General features: G+C 34.7%; 1 protein-coding gene across 10 annotated transcripts in view; it reads right to left on the bottom strand.

Moving 5' to 3' along the window:
• Positions 1-18,760, bottom strand: part of LOC136033896 (trafficking kinesin-binding protein milt-like) — a 143,891-nt gene that overhangs the window by 48,910 nt on the left and 76,221 nt on the right. For all 10 annotated transcript variants that reach the window (XM_065714886.1, XM_065714887.1, XM_065714884.1 and 7 more), the window contains 4 exons: positions 17,285-17,506; positions 11,399-11,633; positions 7,459-7,583; positions 6,035-6,140 (listed from right to left, as the gene is read on the bottom strand). In XM_065714886.1, the coding sequence (XP_065570958.1) occupies positions 6,035-6,140; positions 7,459-7,583; positions 11,399-11,633; positions 17,285-17,506 (688 nt within the window). The remainder of the gene's footprint in view (positions 1-6,034; positions 6,141-7,458; positions 7,584-11,398; positions 11,634-17,284; positions 17,507-18,760) is intronic.

Raw genomic sequence — 18,760 nt, 5'->3', positions numbered from 1 at the left:
TTTAGGTTATGTAACTGGATGCACAGTGAATAATAATTTTTTTCGGGGGGGGGGGGGGTTAAATAAAAAGAAAATTAAAGGGGAGTTTTGGTTTCAGGGAGGATCTTTCCCTTTCCACCCTGTTTACTTTCCTGAGACCGGTCTTTATTATTGTCAGATTCATGATATTGTTCCGATATCATCGAAGTTTCATTCCGATCTCTCCATTCTAAGCGTTTTCCAAGATTTTAGGTCCCCCCCCAACTCCCCCCAATGTCATCGGATCCGGTCAGGATTTAAAATAAGAGCTCTGAGACACGATATCCTTCCAAACATCAAATTTCACTAAGATCCGATCACTCCTTCGTAAGTTAAAATACCTATTTTTTTTTCAGAATTAACCCTCCTCCCCCAACTCCCCCGAAGAGAGAGAATCCACTCCAGTTCTGTCGATCACATATCTAGGACTTATAATTATTTTTACCACCAAGTTTCAACCCGATACCTCCACTCTAACGTTTTCCAAGATTTTAGCCCCCCCCCAACTCCCCCCAGTGTCACCGGATCCGGTAGCGATTTAAAATAAGAGCTCTGAGACACGATACCCCTCCAAACGTCAAATTTCATTAAGATCCGATCACTCCATCGTAAGTTAAAAATACTTCTTTTTTCAAATTTTTCAGAATTAACCCTCCCCCTCCACAACTCCCCCAAAGAGAGCGGATCCGTTCCGGTTATGTCAATCACGTATCTAGGACTTCTGTTTTTTTTCCCCACCAATTTTCATCCCGATCCTTCCACTCTAAGCGTTTTCCAAGATTTTAGGTTCCTCCCTCCAACTCCCCCCAGTGTCACCGGATCTGGCCGGGATTTAAAATAAGAGCTCTGAGACACGATATCCTTCCAAACATCAAATTTCAACAGGATCCCATCACCAGTTCGTAAGTTAAAAATACTTCATTTTTCCTATTTTTCCGAATTAACCGGTTAATACCAAGTGCCATAAAAAGCCGATACAGAGAGAGATTAGTGCCAAAATTGCTAATAATAAGGGTTACTCCCTTTAAGTAACCATTACTTGTATGTATCACTTTCTGAGAACCAAGGACCAGTGAAGCCACTTTAGCGACTTTGAACTAGTATTGCTAAACCACCTTGCTTTTTTCGAGTTTGCCTTACATGGAAAAATTGGAAATCGCTAATTTTAATTTTATTTGCCAAATTTTCATATAAAAATGTTTCACAAAGTCCAAGAATATTCATACCCAATTTAAATAAAAAAGAATTACAGTTGCACCTTGCCCGCTCCTTGATCCACGACAGTTCCAAATAGTTCAAAAAGATATTCTCTTCATATTTAGGTTTTTATAAACCATTTCATGAGAAAACAAATATGTATTTGGGGGGACTAAAAAAAGCGCTTGAAATTTCGTTATTATCGTGGGCGAGGGGCGTTTGGAATATATTACTAAAAAGGGCCGAATTTCTTTCAAATTCTTCCAGCTTAGATGTAGGGATCACGTGAACTTGACTAACAATTATCGTGTATGGACCTTACGCCAAGGAGTACCCTCCCCATGCCTTAAATGGGTCTATTTTCGCGGAAGATATCATGTGATATCTCTCAACCCGTAATGTGAGATAGCGAAAGAATAATTAATGAAGAAAAATAAAAAATAACCTCAAAGAAGAAAAACACAACTTTTAGATACAGACAAAAAGAAACAGCAATCTTTATAATCAGCAGAAAACATACAGTATAACCACGCACGAGGGTAACCAAATTCTCAATCAATTATTGTGTTGCGAGAGCAACACTTTGGTTTTGTCCCTTTTTTTTCTATGCCGCCGATCTCGGCTTATTCCTGGAAACTGGTAAGGGTCTAAACCTGTGCGGTTTTTACGGAAAGTGTGGACCTTAGGCCGGATTGATGACTATGGCATTACATTTTGGAAATCTCCGCAGAACTCTTGTCTGGGGATAAAAAGGATGGTTTTTGCTTGTCCACGAGCCAGAGACTATGGTGTGCGAAAGCTTCGTTCTAGCAGGCAAGCAGGCAGGCACGACTTTCAAATTGAAGATGGACTAAAATCTACAAGTATATGCGGCAGTTCCCCGGCCCACAGCCAATATATCTTCTCTGAATGATAAATCTTGAGGTTTATCATTTGTTTTTTCGGACTTGGGATTGAGGTAGAGAAATGTTATCAGATGTACCTCTTAAACTTTAAAAGTTCTGTCATTGCTAAAGAAATTGGAGCTTATCCTTTGCTCCTTTCTAAGTGGTGACGTTAGAAAGTTGGCCTACGGCAAAAAAAAAATCAACTTTTGAACTAAGACAGATAGAATTTTTTTTTTCGACGGCAATCGATAGCTCTTGATGAGCTGATCAAAGTATATGCCATCCATTTTTGGTACAAAAATTCCTTTATAAGACATAATAGTTTGAAAGTTTCAAGGGGTCGACAACTTCAGTAGTAGGGTACACACTGAAACCAAAAATAAGCCAATACCAATTGTGAGACATGTAGGGGACTTGTAAGGAAAGGTCGGCTATTAGCTCATAATCATCTTCGCCAGTGAGGGGTTTGCAAATTTTGCTATTTGGTGTACCTATTATTTGTTTCCAGTGTATTTGATGGTAAGACCGAGTTGATTCCAGTGGTAAGACATGTAGGGGACTTGTAAGTAATAATCGTCTGTTAGGCTACAATCATCTTTAGTGAAGAGGGGTTTGTAACTTTTGCTAGTTGGTGTAGCCTACCCATACTCACTGTAACCTAGAATTAAGTGTTTACGCAACGGGTACAGACGACAACGTAAAACAACGAGGCAGTTTCGTAATAATTAATAGAGTGTCATCTATGGTATTTTGATCCTCAAAAGTTACGGATAGCTTTATAAGACCAACTAGATTATATAAGATATTGTTCCAAGTCTTGATCCGTCACGATGTCTACGATTGAAAAGGATAAAGTTCAACTGGCTGCAAAGTCAATTTAGTCTCTTCTTTCGATATTCTTTTGTTATTGTTGTTTTTTCAACGCTGAGGAATAGCCTTTGATTATGTGATTACTGATCGCGTTCTTCTTTGAACATAACGTTTTAAAAGCTTCGATAGGCTGACAACTTCAGCGTTTAACCGATAGCAAAGAAACAAAACCAAAGTGTTGCTCTCGCAACACTTTATTCGGCGAAGCCGGACAAAGATTGCCGCAACACTTCACGTTGCTCAGGCAACGTAGGCCTAGTTTCAACTGAAGTAAGGAGCGACATTAAAACTTAAAATAAACAGAAATTATTTCGTATATGAAAGGGGCTCTCCCCTCCTCAATGCCAAGCTCTTTACGCTAAAGTTTTTTATTGTTTTAAAAATTAGAGTTGTGAGAAAGAGTCAAACACTTGCTCCTTACTATCAGTTGAAAAACTTGTAAATTGTGTAACGTGTAAATTTTTTAATTTTATTTCTGAAAGTTTTTGAATTAATACATGTTTTGATTTTGACTCACTGCACATGAATAATTAAAATAAAATTTGCATATTTTTTTTTTTTTGCTAAATGGCTTTCTCATAGTTTTAATCGGATGATTTTGATAAAAAAAAGGGGTGGATGAGGAGGCCTAGTTGCCCTCCAATTTCCGGTTACTTAAAAAGGCAACAAAAACTTTTTATTTTTTTTAACGAACGTTTTTATTAGTAATAAATATACGTAACTTACGAATTAACTTACGTAACGAACTTCAATATTTTTATATTTTTATTACGTATATGAGGGGAGTTCTACTTTAGCGTAAAGAGCGAGGTATTGAGGAGGAGACGAACCCCCTTATGTTCGTAATAAATTCTGTTCGTTTTAAGTTTTAATGCTGCTCCTTACTTCCAGTTGAAAAAAAAAAACTTTTTTTATTTATTTTCTCATTGTTTTTTTTAAATAATTCTAGAAAATTCTGCACACCCTTCATGGAAATTCTCTTCCCTCATAATAAATTCCTCCATGGAAAGATCCTCCCACGTAACTAAACTTGATAAAACATACATATATAAGATCAGCATAAAAATACGATTCTTTTGATGTAACTATTGGTATCAAAATTCCGTTTTTTAGAGTTTTGGTTACTATTGAGCCGGGTCACTCCTTACAACAGTTCGTTACCACGAACTGTTTGATTTTGATACATGCCATCCAATCATATTTCCGCGATTAATTGTTTCTAAAGCAAAATTTTTACAGGACAATTCCGTTACTTAATGCTAAATCTGAGTCAAATTTCAAATTTTTGTGCTCAACAGACATATCGAGATTTAAACTTTTAATTAAATATCAAATAATCTCAAGATTAAAAAAAAATCAGTTTGAAAATCTGAGAATTTAAATCAATAATCTATACCTATCAAATACAAAAATAACAAATACATAATTATTTGTTTTTAAGGAGTATGTCGACTCGTATACTTAGTTTGAAGCACGTACCTACATGCATCTTTAATAGAGTTCGTATTCGTATTTTTCTGACGATTTCGATCTTTTTTCGAATACTTTAGGATGAATAGAAGAGGAAATACTAACAAAGAGCTCTTAACTGACAGGACTCTAGACTGACAGGACTAGCCATTATAAACGTTTACCGAAATATTGAGGTAGACATCGACCACGTAATGGATAGATATGGCGAGAGTGGAAAAACATAAATAGACCTTTTCTTATAAAATTGTTATGCAAAGTAAAATTTTGATTAGTAAATTTTTGAGATTTTGTCAAAGTTGACACTGTTTATTAAAGCACTATTTTTAAAAAGAAACAGTGATTAGTTAATGCTTTAATGTCTATACTTAAAACCCTCGTTTTAAATGTCTTCTATGCATGTCTACCTCTTCTTTCTGTTTTCCTTGTTACACCCCTGAAAGAACGAGTATTTAATGTTTAATATATCTTTTACGAATATACAAGTTATATCTCTATCCTAATTTCCTACTCTTCATTACTATCGTAGTTACTACGCGGTGCCACAAAGTTAGGCGACATGCTAAATGGTTTGACCTATACAAATTGTCACAAAGAGTGCATGGCCCCAAAAGATGGTTCAAGACCACTTTTTTTACGTTAAAAAGCTTAACTCACTCGCCATATCGGTCAGAAGTGCAAAGGCAAAAAATTATGAAGAAAATACTAAAGATCATTTTTTATAGATGTCGAAGAGCTTTTTATTTTTATTGCGGGGTGGTTTTTATAACTTACTATTCTTAGTATCAATACTTTTATACCATTTTAATTTCAACAGATTTATTAGATTTCTAACCTTCACCAGATTTTAAATTAAATTTACGACCATTTCCATTACCTACCTACGACACATAATTGTCGAGGTCCCCTTTAAATTGTGGGTATTTCTTCGTTCGCTAGTTTATCGACGAGACCTATTATGCGGCCCCCTAAAAGATAGTCCTGGATCCGCACCTGAGCCTTCTCTTGAAAATTGAGAGGGAGAAAAAAAAGTGATTTTATTGCTTTAAACATCTACATTTTTTTTGTACCGGGGAACCACATTACAACACATTCGTTTATATTTGTCTTTGTTAAGGCCTAATTTCATAACAAGGTATATAGTAGGAGGGGTTAAGACAAGGCCGTAGCTAGGAATTTTTGCTCGAAGGGGGGGGGGTACTAAAAACTTTAAAAACACATTAAAAATTTGTTTATATGCATTTTGTTACGTTCTTACGAGTTGTCGAACATTTCGGGGGGGGGTGGACTCAAACACCCTAGCCCCCCTAGATACGACTTAGGGTTGAGGCGAAATTTCTAAAAATTTAATATAAGTTTTTAAAAGAGGGAGAAAGCCTTCTGTCCCTTGTATATAGAACCCAGCAAGATACTACCTGCCAAAGAGTACATCAAAAGCAGAATTGCCAAGGGATTATTATAAATTCTTGTCTCGGTTGCGAAAGATTCAAAAGGAGACAAAGAATAAAGATAAAGCATGTTATTAGCTTAGAAAACCCCGTATTTACCCAAAAAGGTATTGTGATAATTGCCTTAATTTTAAAGCCACTTACGGATAGTCTTCAATAATGGAAGTGTTTTCGTCCACGGGGTCGTTCGCATCCACGTCTTCCAATTTGATTTCGGGGGTAACTAACTGGTTGTTTAGTGAAGGAAAACCTGAAAATTATGATTCTTTATTAAATCTTTAAGACGTGGAGCTTTAACAATACGTTACAAGTCAAAGAGTACGGGGAACTTAGTGGGAACTGGCGTTAGTGTTGGCAAAAAACAAAGAATCAACGCCATCTAGCATTTGGCGACATTTGGCATTTTTTCCAGTTTCTTAGTTGTTTTTCTGTCAGGAACTGAGATCAGCCACATATTACTAAACTAATTTTACTAACTACACAAATCAAATTAATAATTTTTACACTGAAAAAGATGCCGACGCTAGATGACCTTGGAATTTTTTTTATCGACATTTGCCTCAGTTTCCAGTCTTGTAAATTACCTTTATTCTTTGCTATAGGCTTTTTCTAGCGATTTGGTCATCAGCAACCTGTTAGCGCAAAATACTGTTAATAAACAATTGCGTTCTAGCAAACAAAAAAGGTTTTGTTCATCAACACTGTGGACTAAAACAACCCATAATTGAAATCAGATATCTTGGTCAAATTATGCGGGAATTTCAAGAATGAATATTATGCGTGATATTTGCTTTTGTTCTTGCAGTTAAAAATGAAAAAGTTACTCTGCCACAACGGCTGTTATATCTACCATTAACTTAACAGGGGCCGATCCAGAGTGGGGTTTTAAGGGCACGTGAACCCCCCTAGAAGGTCAGAATCTATACTAATTACAGAAGCGGAGGGACAAAAAAACAAAAACAAAAAAACAATAGGAGCCCAAGTTTCATTGGTGCCCCATCCAAATATTAATTCTTTATCCGCCCTTGATTAGCTGGATCTCTTACCTGAAATAAGACATGAGAAGTTAATTTCTTTTTACCTATGTACGCCTTTCCGTTGGAAAAGGGAGGATTGGGTAGATAGGGGTAGATTTCTTCAGTGCCCTTTCCGTCGGAAAGGGCACTGAAGAAATTGTGGTTGTGTAACTTCAGAATTTGATAATAAGACAGTAAAAAGCTATATAAACACTAGCGGTTTTAGACCTCATAATCTGGACGAGGGGCAAGCTATACCACGGGCTTCCTTTTGTATTAACAAAGGAAGTTATGGTCAGATGTCAGAAAAACTGAGCGGGGGAGAAGATTGCCGAACCCTCCTTCCAAGGCCTAGAACCCAGAACACTGAAAATTACAAGACTAAACATGTGCCTAACAAACCATAAACGACTCGTAAAAACGAAACAAAAATAAATATAAACAAATTTTTTATGCTTTCTAAATTGTTTCTCTACCCCCCCCCCCCCCCCAAAAAAAAAATCCTGGATACGGCCCTGCATATGACATAATGCATTTTGATATACGACTTACCGGTCGCTAAACGAGGACTAGATAGGACTGAGGATGATAAGCCTGAATTAAAAGGTGATCGAAGGGATGCTTCCTGGGCCCTGTTCACGCATCGAACTGTGTCAAAAAGACGCTGTAAATGCGGCCTGAAAAAAAAGACAAAACCCATTGTAATAGCAGGAAGAAAAAAACAGGAGAAATGGTTCTTACTTCGGCCTTTAACCAACTCTTAAGCCCCGTTCACACATGTGCTTAGCTAGACTTAGATTTCTAAATATCATCACTTTGGACCAATAATGTCCAAGAGGAAGAGGAAATATTTTAACGTAATAATACAAGTTGATGTTCTTATTTGTTTACCAAGACTATACTAGCTTATTTCCTGGGTAGGGGCAGAGGATCTACAAGATTATAAATTCAAGAGAGGCTGAAGGCCAAATCTTGATGAGGGCCACGTCTTAATCCTTAATGGTAACCAAATCAGTTCCCCAAGATGAGCACTTTGGACTAATGATGTCCAAGAGGAAGAGGAAACCAATTGACCTTTTGAATCTTTTACCTTTTACCAACTTAAATAGCTCATTTCTATGCTTACAAGATATGACTTAATTTCAACACCAAAATATGATAGATGTCATTGGGGTTGATTGACTACACAGTTGGAAGAGATAAAGCAGATGTAATCAGGTACATGGCATCCTTGCAATTTTTTTCAAGTGAGAAGAAGAAAAACGTATAACTGCAAAGACTTTAAAAAAGGGGGATCTCAGAAGAGCCTTATATTTTCCATAAATATTATAAAATGTTTTACTTTTGTATATTTTTCGTTAATTTGGCGGGGATGGGGGCGGAAACTCCTCCCCTCTACGTGCATCCACCTTTACTAAAACAGGTTTAGATTTCTTTACTTAGTATATTAGATTGCTAGTATTAATTCTTGACTAACAAGGCATTATATCAAATAATGATGTGAATTGGAGCCAAAGACATGCATCATTGTTTCGGGAGAGGGAGGAGCAAAAAAAAACTTAAATGCAAAAATAAATAAAAATTATACAGCAAAAACAAGAAATTACAAGACAAATATCAGTATTTGTGAGAAGGCACGGGCCTTAAAGCATCCTCTATGTACGAGTGTGTGCCTGATTGGGATCCAAGGGATAAGATTATGTATAATTTATTGGCCTGTTACTTTTTGGTACACATGAATGGTAGCAGAGGTAATCAAGACCCTATATGCAAAATTTTTCATTAGCTAATACCAGGAAGTACTCAAAACTTCCAATTACATGAGCAAAGTTCAAGCAAGTTAAGAGCAGTGTTGGCAACTTCAGCGCTTTAGCACTTGCACGTGATTTAGTGATAATTTTTCTCAGCTACATTTCAATATGGCAATTTTCGTTGATGTTTGTAAAAGAAACAATTTACCACTCAGTATACCTTTTCTTGAGGTGTACTGAATTACAGTCTATTTATTTACCTCTAAAAGAAATTGAAATAAGCTACATTTAAATCCCTTCTAAAAAGAAAATTCCACTGTATAAACATATGAAAAGCTTAAAATTAGATAGATGGTTTTGTAAAAAAAAAAAAAAACAATTAAGAATCGATTTCAACAGGTTAGCATTTTTTCTCCGTCTGCTGATTTTCCAATTTTTGCCTGGTTATGACAGCTTTCTAGCCTCTGTTTCCTTGCAAGAGATATCATCATCCAAAACAAAAAACGTATTTGATACTTTTTTCAAAAATAAGTTCGAAAGTGAAAACGATTCCCCTTCTAAATCCGCTGGTTCATTTACAGAGGCAAATTCACCTCTGTTGTTGGGGACACCCACTTAGGAAGGAGGAGGGTGATGTTTCAGCATTTCTAGGTCAAGGACTGCCAAACATACATTTATGTACTCTATACCAAAATGAAGAACCACATATCGCGGTCCTTGTCAGGATATCTCGGATGCAGAAAAATGTCAAATTTTCAGGAAAAGGAAAAAAAAGACAATTTTATGATTTTTCTCAGGAAAAAATTAGGAGCTTGTTTCATGGTTATGTCATATAGAGGCCAATAGAAAAGAGCATACGGTTTGCAATAAAATTTTAACGCTATTTTATTCATTTATTCGTTTTACTCACAAAAACCAAGAACCCCAATGTAGAGTTGAAAAGATAATTAATAGAGGACAGAAAAACCTATAGAAATGACTGTACCAACCTTGTTTTTTTTTATCATTTCTTATAGAAATGATAAAAAAATCACCTTGACCAACTTCAGAAAGAAAAAAAAAATCAAAAGTAGATGGACTTTGAAGTTAGAAATAAACTTCAAAGTCCTTTTTCCCAGAACTTCATTGAGCTAACAAAATAAGGGCGTTTCCTTGAGACAAAACCGTTCGAACTAGTTTTCAAGCATTATTTTAATTTGCACCATTCGATGCAAAGTGGAAAATTTCTTGAACCTTCACTAAAATGTAACATAAACCCTGTCATTTTTGGTTATTTGATTTTTACACGGATTATGGCCTATTTGTTAGTAGATCAATTGGATTTACGTAAGATTACAACCCTGTCGTTTTAGGCTATTTGATCCTTACAAGGAATATGGTCCTATTTTTTTTATAGATCCATTGGATTTACATTTGATTTAATGTCAGTTAAACCCTGATTTAAACAAGGCTCATTAGCAAGGCTGTTTATAATACATTTTTTCAAAAGGTGTTTTTACATTTTTGGTTACTATGGGCTGAACTTCATTCTTGACTAGGATGCAGCAACCACTGCAACCATGTTGTACATAAAATAGAAAATTTCTAGTGAATGTTATAAATACAATTTCTTCTCCTACACCAGCGTATAATGATGGAAAAGAATGATCTTATTTTACAATAAATTATATACTTTCGGTTCTCATTTCCAGCTTCAAAAAAAAAAAAAAAAAAAAAAACTTCCACTAAAAAAGCATAAGAACTTTATTTCCGTTTTCCGCCGAAATTCTGAACATGTATCTGACATGTTCAGAACAAGAATTCATGCTACGCTTTGAATTCTTCTATTTTTAGTGGCCCAAAAACATTAAATATCAGGCAATACTGTCTATCCCCTGAAGGTTGCATAAAAAGCGTGTACTGTGAAATAACCACCCCCTCTCCAAGATAAAACCAAACATATTTTTTACTGTTATCTCTGAATGCATCTTCATTCGAGTAAACGTTTGTTGTGTAATTACTAAATGAAGCTGTTTTGGACCATTTTGTTGCATATCCTAGGAAGACAGAAAGATTATCTGAAGCTGAACATCTATTTAAATTTTTGATATTCACGATTTGGGAGAACTTAGGGTTGTTGCTTTTGAAAATCTAACATAAAGAACATTTTTAAATGAAATGAAACTTTTTATTGAGAATCAAAATTGTCATTTATCAGGGACTAAAAGCAAGTTCATTTTACCCGTTTGTTAAGAGATACAAATCGAGATTAGGCACAAGGCATCAACTTCCTCTCATTGTGAATAGCACGAATTCTTTCAATCAGCAAGTGAATCACCGTCTTCGTTCACCAACAAAGGTAAAGAAGATTTCAGCTTTTAGTAGCGGGTTGTTCTAATACTTCATAGATTATTCAATGATTTCTGCCCCTATCAGGGATGATTCCGCTCCTATTACCTCTTTTCTTATTCTTTTTCGTTTGGAGAATTGCGTATTTATTGTGTTTCTTTTTGGATAAAGAAGACACATCAATTCCCCCTCTCTGTCGTGTTAAAATTTAATGAGTTTTGTAAAATTAAGAACATAAAGTTCGGTTTAAGTTCTCTTCTTTCTTCTTCAACAACAGAAATCTACTAAACTTTTTTGTGGTATTCCTCATTTTAATATCTTGCAATATACTTGTGTTTTTTCTCCTGATCTAGACAATCATCTTCAAATGACAGAATTCACTAAGTATAAATATTTCACAGCAGAATACATACCCTTTTCTAGACCGCGCAGAAATTCCGCTATCCACACTGCTTTCAGAGTCTAAACTCGAAAATGCCAACTCAGCAGCAAGAGAATCAGGTCCACACAATGTAGGTGGTAGTGGAGAGGGATTAAGTGACGGCATGCCTACACCACCAAGCCGCACTGTCGGGAGTGATTTTTTACCCTGGCGTTTCAAGTGTTCTTGAAGTTCTCGAAGAAGATCAAGTACCTCTGCGTATCTTTCTAAAGAAGAAAAAGGAAGAAGAGTTATTTAATTTCTTATAATTATTTATTATATTATTATTACCATTGTTATTATTTTCTTTCAAAGGAAGAAAAACTAATAACAATGTTTTATTTATAGCATAGGCTATATGTAGTTCACTTGCTAGATTGACCAAAAATGGAGTTATAATCGAGAATCAAAAAATAATATAAATTGAAATAATCTAGATCCATTAGAATGAAAGTATTTAACAAGTGTTAATTGTAATTTTGTGATTGTAAAAGTGGCGTAATTTAGCGTTCATTTTTGAGTGCTACGATAGCTATTTAAATAAACGAATACGAATACGAATATACGGAAAAATAAACACATTTTAAACCGATGTCGAATTTCACGACAGATACGTATGATGTGGCAACTACTTTTTCTACCATCCTCAAGGCTAATTTTAGTACCAAGGACACTAAAAGTGAAATCTGATTCCTTTAACTGGCTAAGTAGAAGGTTACACAACCATACCTCTCATAAAATTAGGAAAACTCAAGAACTCATCTTTAATGAAATAGAGTTCCATATGCAGCGATGTAGTTTTGCGCTTAGCGGGCGCCGAGTTTGAAAATAAGGAACATGTGTGAAAAATCATGGGCGAAAAACTATATCATCATTAGACAGTCAATACTCTAAGCTATGTATTAATATGGGTATTATCAGAAATACTCGATATTTGAATCATTGTTTAAGTGACTTACCTACAAAAGCATTTCTTTAGAAAGACCAGTTAGGCTATTTTATTCTGTTATATTTTCCCCTTTAATTGACTATTGACAAATCAATAAAATACTTATTTCCTTTTAATTCAATCAATACTACTTCTATTACATAATTTTTACATATTTCCACTAGCCTATATTTGTTCAACAGACCTGTTGATCATTATGACTGCACCACCTTATTCGTCAACAAGCACTTGCAGATAAATTGGGCGTTATAACTGTTTTGTTGAGCTTTTTTTAACAAGAAAATCTTCCGCTTGTTTCCTTTTACGATTCAGTGAGGCAACACTGGAGAGAATTTACGCAAAAAAAAAAAATCTTAATAGCCGCATAACAACCAAAAGGAAATCGCAAAAAATCCCGGTTTTTAGGTATGAATTAACCTAAGGTGGGGCCAGGGCAAAGGCAGTTCCTTTTTTTGGGGTGGGGGGGTAGAGGAGGCACTTGCCCTGGGCATAGAAAACTTAGGGGCGCAAAATCTTAAATAAATAATCTAACGTTATAAACCGGTTTTTATTTTTGAATTTTTTATTATAATAAAGTAGAGGGCGCAATTGGCAGTAAGTATAAGAAAATTAAATCTGAAATTTTCCCTTTTCCCATATCTTCATCAGAATAAATGAGAATTGTGTTAAACTCGGGCCTAATTTTTTTGGAGACAGGAAGGGGGGATGGTGCTAATAAAAGATTTTGCCCGGGCGCAAGAGAGGCCATAACCACCACGGGCCAGGGGGCAAGAAATGTTTTAATTGTGATGTAATTGGTACTTTGAGAAAGCATCACTGCAATTCATTGCTCACTTTCAATTTATTCTTTAACATTCCTCACTCACTTTTTTGCTCCTCGAGAGTCTTATTGCTTTTATACCAGGCTTTGATTCACCCACATATTTCGTATGCCTGCATGCGTGGGCAAGTAATTTTATGTGAATTTTGACGTATTCAGGTTCCTCAAAATAAAGCTATGCATGAAGGTCGTACAAGATGAAGGTCAGCAACGGGAATACGAGTCCTAAGGTTTCTCGTGATTATTTTAGTGAGAATAGATCTCCTCGTCATTATGAAACGCGTCGTGCAAGGGATTTCATCGTCCCACACCGAAATGGAACCAGGGCCGGCTGCATTATTCGATTTTCGGGGCCTAGAAAGTGGAATCCTCTCTATAATGAAGTTTAGTTTATTTTAAAGTGGAATAGAAACATTTTTCTTGTTTTATTAAAGAATGATTCCTTCCCTGTCAAATCAAATTAAGGAATAACAACAACTTGCTAAAGCAGTAAGTTCCTCTTTAGATAACTGAAGTTAACATCATAATAAATAACATCAATAATAATAACAATATAACATAATAATAACATCAATAATTTAACATCATTTGTTAATACAAAATAGAAAAATGAGGAAGGAACTGGAATGATACTTTTTTAATAGAACAGACCTTTAATAATTATGCGTGGTCACAGAATAAAACTCACGTTGCCGGTGCCATAAAATGATTGGACTGAAGTGTTTACCTGCCATTGAATTTAAATAGATTTGTAACATTTGGCTAAAGATGGCTGTGTATAATTTTTTTCACACCTCAAATTTTATTAGTTATTATCTAGATTCAGAGTTTTAAAGGTCATTGGCTTTAAGCTGGCATAAATCTATTGAAAAGAAGAAAATATTTCAATTGATGAAAGCGAAGCTATGATGTTGTCTTTTAATTGCTTTTATCAATTTGAATATAGAAATTATTATTATATAGCTATGGGTGTTCGTAAAGCCTGTATACATAGGATACACCAACATTTTCCTTTAATTGAAAACTTTCTAATTCAATTATTTTCGTTTTCTTGCAGTTACAGATTAATTACAGATCTGCAACAAAAGAAGAGTTGAGATTGTGCTTCTCAGTGGACGAGAAGTTAGATCATTTCGATGAATAGCAAATGAATTACATATGCAATATCTACGGAGAATTACAGTTAGTTTCACGACAGTGACAGAGGTGACTAGAATTTAAGGGGAATAGGCAGCATCACCAAAGAACCATATTCTGGGTAGCACCGCTATGGTTAAAATGCATAGAAACCTTAAAAAATCCACCCACAGGACATCTACAAAGTCAGGTAGAAAATCAACCTTCAACCAAATTTAAAATAGCGAAAAATTAACTCTTACAATTTACAAGTATTGCATCATTTAACTGAGAGAAGTCTGATATTCGTAATGAGGTGTGTAAATGGTCATTTACAAAAGTAAATCAAAGCACTGATTTCACAGAAAGCACGTTTCTGTTTACCGCTAAAGTTTTGTTTAATGTGAATGGTCGGGTCAACAGACAACAAACTCGATGTTGGTTCAGAACTGAAATTCTTCTTATTTTCGTAATGGTTGAAAAACTTGTAATTTACCACTCATTTCTCATTTCACATTTCTAGCTGAGCAAAAAAAAAACAAATTAAAAAATTGAAAATTTTTAATTATTAAATATGATTAATTTAATATAAATTGTACTAACATAATTTTGCTGCTAATAAAAACCTAAGATGTGATTCAATTTGTCAATTCTTTTGAGAAGAAGGTTATTGATAAGATATGAAAGGAGCATTATAGCCACTTAAAAGTGTGCTTTAAAAATTGTCTGATAATTTAACATTATTTATTATTTTACTTTGTAAAATTATGAATTTATTTTCTTGAAAATCGAGGGACATTAAAAATAACCAATAATAAGCCAATAAATCAAACAAAGCAACGATTTAAAAAAAAAAAAAGAGCTAAGAGCTCATATGGCACTTGTGACGAGGTCGGAAGAGCCAAGAGCTCATATAGTATGAGATCTGGCAAAATTCTAAGAATCAATAGATTGCTTTAAAAGGAAATTAAGAAGCTTAGTGCCGGTCGGGATTTAAAATAAGAGCTCTGAGTCATGAGGTCCTTCTAAATATCAAAATTCATTAATATCCGATCACCCACTCGTAAGTTAAAAATACCTCAGTTTTTCTAATTTTTCCTCTCCCTTCAGCCCCCAGATGGAAAACCGACAGAATTTGCGATCGCTATACGTCACTTGGTTAATACCAAGTGCCATAAAAACAAGACCCATAGAAAAAATGAATAGAATACATTAAAAATAACAGCAAGTAAATAAGCACTCAAGCACTTTATTACATGCTTGAAAATAGAAAAAAAGACTAAGGATTGTTTTCAGACTTAAGGTAAAACTTATCAATCTTAGTCTTATCTACTTCCAACGGCTCATTAATAGTAAATTTCAAAACTAGTTCAATATTACAAAAACAAACTGGGAAACAAAATACTTCCTGGACATAGACACTAATTTATTTCTATACACGTTATTCATACAATTTATGTACGCATTTTTCTTATTTGACTATATAATCTAGAAAATCACTAGGGTCTCAGGTTTTCCCCAGCTCCACCCGCTCTTTGTAAGGAAGTCTAACCAGGGTTGCCACTACAGACATCTACTTTTTATTAATTTCCATACTAATTTTTACTAGATTTAGTAAAGTTTTACTAAGCGTGACAACCATGCATATAACGCGACACTAGATATTGGTAACAATTTTCTTCTTCTTTTTTATTTCAGTTTCCCAATTTATATTTCACAATTTTTAAGTCAAACGCAAAGAAAATGTGAAATAAGAACGTAAAGGCCCATTCACAATGATATTTTACTATTACCTGGATTTAGGTAGCGTTAATTTGAGCCAATCAGAAATTTTTGTATAATTTTTCAGCCATTCAGAAATCGTATTGGCTCAAATAACATTAGCTAAATCTCGGTAATATCAAAATCTCATTGCAAATCAGCCTTAAAGTAGAATCTAAATTCTAAAGGAAAATGCTATCTGCCAACTAGCGTCACACTTTTGGGATTACAACTGAGTGGCAAAGAAGGAAAAAAACATCATATAATGCAAGCAAAAATACTGTTAAAGAATCGCATTTTACTAATATGTCTTTTCCCAATAAAAAACCAACTTTAGAAAATATCGTGCAATTACCCTTTGCTATCTAAACAGGGATATCTCACTGCTACCAGACACCGGCAGACCGTAACAAATCCTTCTTAAGAAATTCAGATTTGGAATCCTCCATTTGTTAATAAATTTATCACATTAATTGTGGAGCCTTATATTGATATATTTCTCACAGCAGCAATAATGTAGCTATCCCAAACACCTTCATCTGACAACCTGCCAAAGTCATGACTGCAGTTTTAGCTGCAACTTAGCAAAGAACGAACCACGGCCCATAGTAACTGAAAATTTAAAAACGCAGTCTAAAAAGCTACCTAGAGGAAAAAATTACCATTTGTAGCTGATTCAGGAATGGTAACTACAAATTCGATTAGTCCTAATAGTGAAAGTTAATTGCGAAAACAAACTTATGGGAATTTCGGAAAATAGCCTGAAACCAAGGGGGTATCCAAGATTTTTTTTTAGAGAGAGAGAGAGAGGGGGGTACATAAAAATATTAAAAACGCATCACAAATCTATCTATATGTATTTTTGTTACGTTTTTACGGGTCAGACAAAAAGTTCAGGGAAAGGGGGTTAAACCCAGAGCTCCCCCCTGGATAAGGCCTTGCCCGAAATCCCTCGAAAATGTGTCAGATCGGAACAAAAGAATATCCTTGGAATTTAGAATTATCCTTGGTATCCCTAAAAGATATCCTTGGAAGAAGGATATCCTTGGAATTGCCGGAAACCCAATCAAGGAAACTTACAACCCCCACCTTGAACAACAAGGAAAATAACTTTTTTGCAGGAATAGCACGATGTATCCTCTTTTTTTTCTTAGTCATTCTAAAATTCACCATAGGATTGAATACTAAGTAAATGATTACTTTTAAATGAATATTCTACAATATATTAGTACCTTTCAAGTCAGCTAATTCGGTGGCAAGCTCATTTTGGCATTCTCTAGCAACAGTCAACTGCATGATCAGCTCCTCATTTTCAGCACTGAGGTTTTTTGATCTCGTCTTGAATTCAGATACCTGGGCGACTAGAGCCGAAATTTCATCCTGTTGTTTCGCGTTCTCTTCATATTTCGTGTTTATTTCATCTGTTAACAGCTTTACTTGACTGTTCGCTTCACCTGAAAAAAACAACTAAACTAACAATCTTGAATTCTAAGCGTAGAGTAAGGTTTGTTGATAAATCTTACAAGGTACTGTCAAATACATACGAGTTATGCTCCAAAGTTACAGATCACTTTTATTTACGGTTACTTATTATATTCCTTCCTCCTTAAGGTTTCATGTCTTACCACAGTTTAGAGAAAGAGGTACAGAATTTGTTTATACTTTGCCATCACTAAAACCTGCATCCAGCACATTAGTTTAAAAATTCTTATTTTGCTTGACGTTTTAGAATAACGGAGCATGTCCGTGGAGGGAACTCACCGTTTTATAAACCTACCGTCCGCAAATCAGTGGAAGGTGTTCTTATTTCAAGTTGTTCGTATCTTACTGTATGTATACTTGCAGCAGATTTAGTTGTTTTTTTTTTCTTTCTTTTTTGTATAATCCATCTTTTTCCTGTATTATGATGGGTAATAAAGGTTCATTCATTTATTCTTTTCCACAAAATTTGTTTAAAGAGAGATAAATACGTTTTTTAGACAGTGAAAACAACGACAAAATCTCTGGATATTTCGAGCATATACACAGTGATCGTCATCGGCAGATAAACAAAAGTATTACAATTAAAACAACGATATTTATACAGAACAAAATGATTATATATTATTTAGTGCTCTTATTTTTTTAACGCAATTACGGAAGCACCTCTTCTTGACTTCCCCGTTTCCGGTTCATTAGGTTGATTTTAATTGTCAGATGAGCAGAGGTCAAACGTATTGGGAGAAATGAACTTTACTCTATCTGACCTAATTAAATTATCGTACATGGAATTTTAGCCAAATCCACCCCTATCTCTCTTCAAAGGCATGTTTTTAAATAAAATTTTCTTAATTTCAATGGTTTCCCGAAAAATTTTCTTTAAACCCCGGTCCCTAGAAATCAAAGAAACATTCTCAAACATAATAGAATGGTTTGGAAAATTAGAAACGTCTTCCAATGGTCTATACTATACAATATTATGATGGTCCATACTATATAATATTATGATGGTCCATACTATACAAAACGTCTTCCAATAGAGTTGATGTGAAATTTTCAGGTTTGGAATTTTGCTTTGAGGCCACCGAAATAGACTCTTGATGTTGTAGTAGTCTCATTTTTAAATACGTTATAATTAAATTGTATTTTATTAAATAACTTATAAAAAACGCCTATCAAAAAGTATCTCATTGTCTAAAACAACACACAATCCTAAAAATCCAGGTACT

Source organism: Artemia franciscana, chromosome 12, assembly GCF_032884065.1.
Source record: "Artemia franciscana chromosome 12, ASM3288406v1, whole genome shotgun sequence".
NCBI classification, from domain to species: Eukaryota; Metazoa; Arthropoda; class Branchiopoda; order Anostraca; family Artemiidae; genus Artemia; species Artemia franciscana.
Note: the sequence above shows the minus strand (reverse complement) of the source record. Positions and strands in the feature narration are given on the sequence as shown.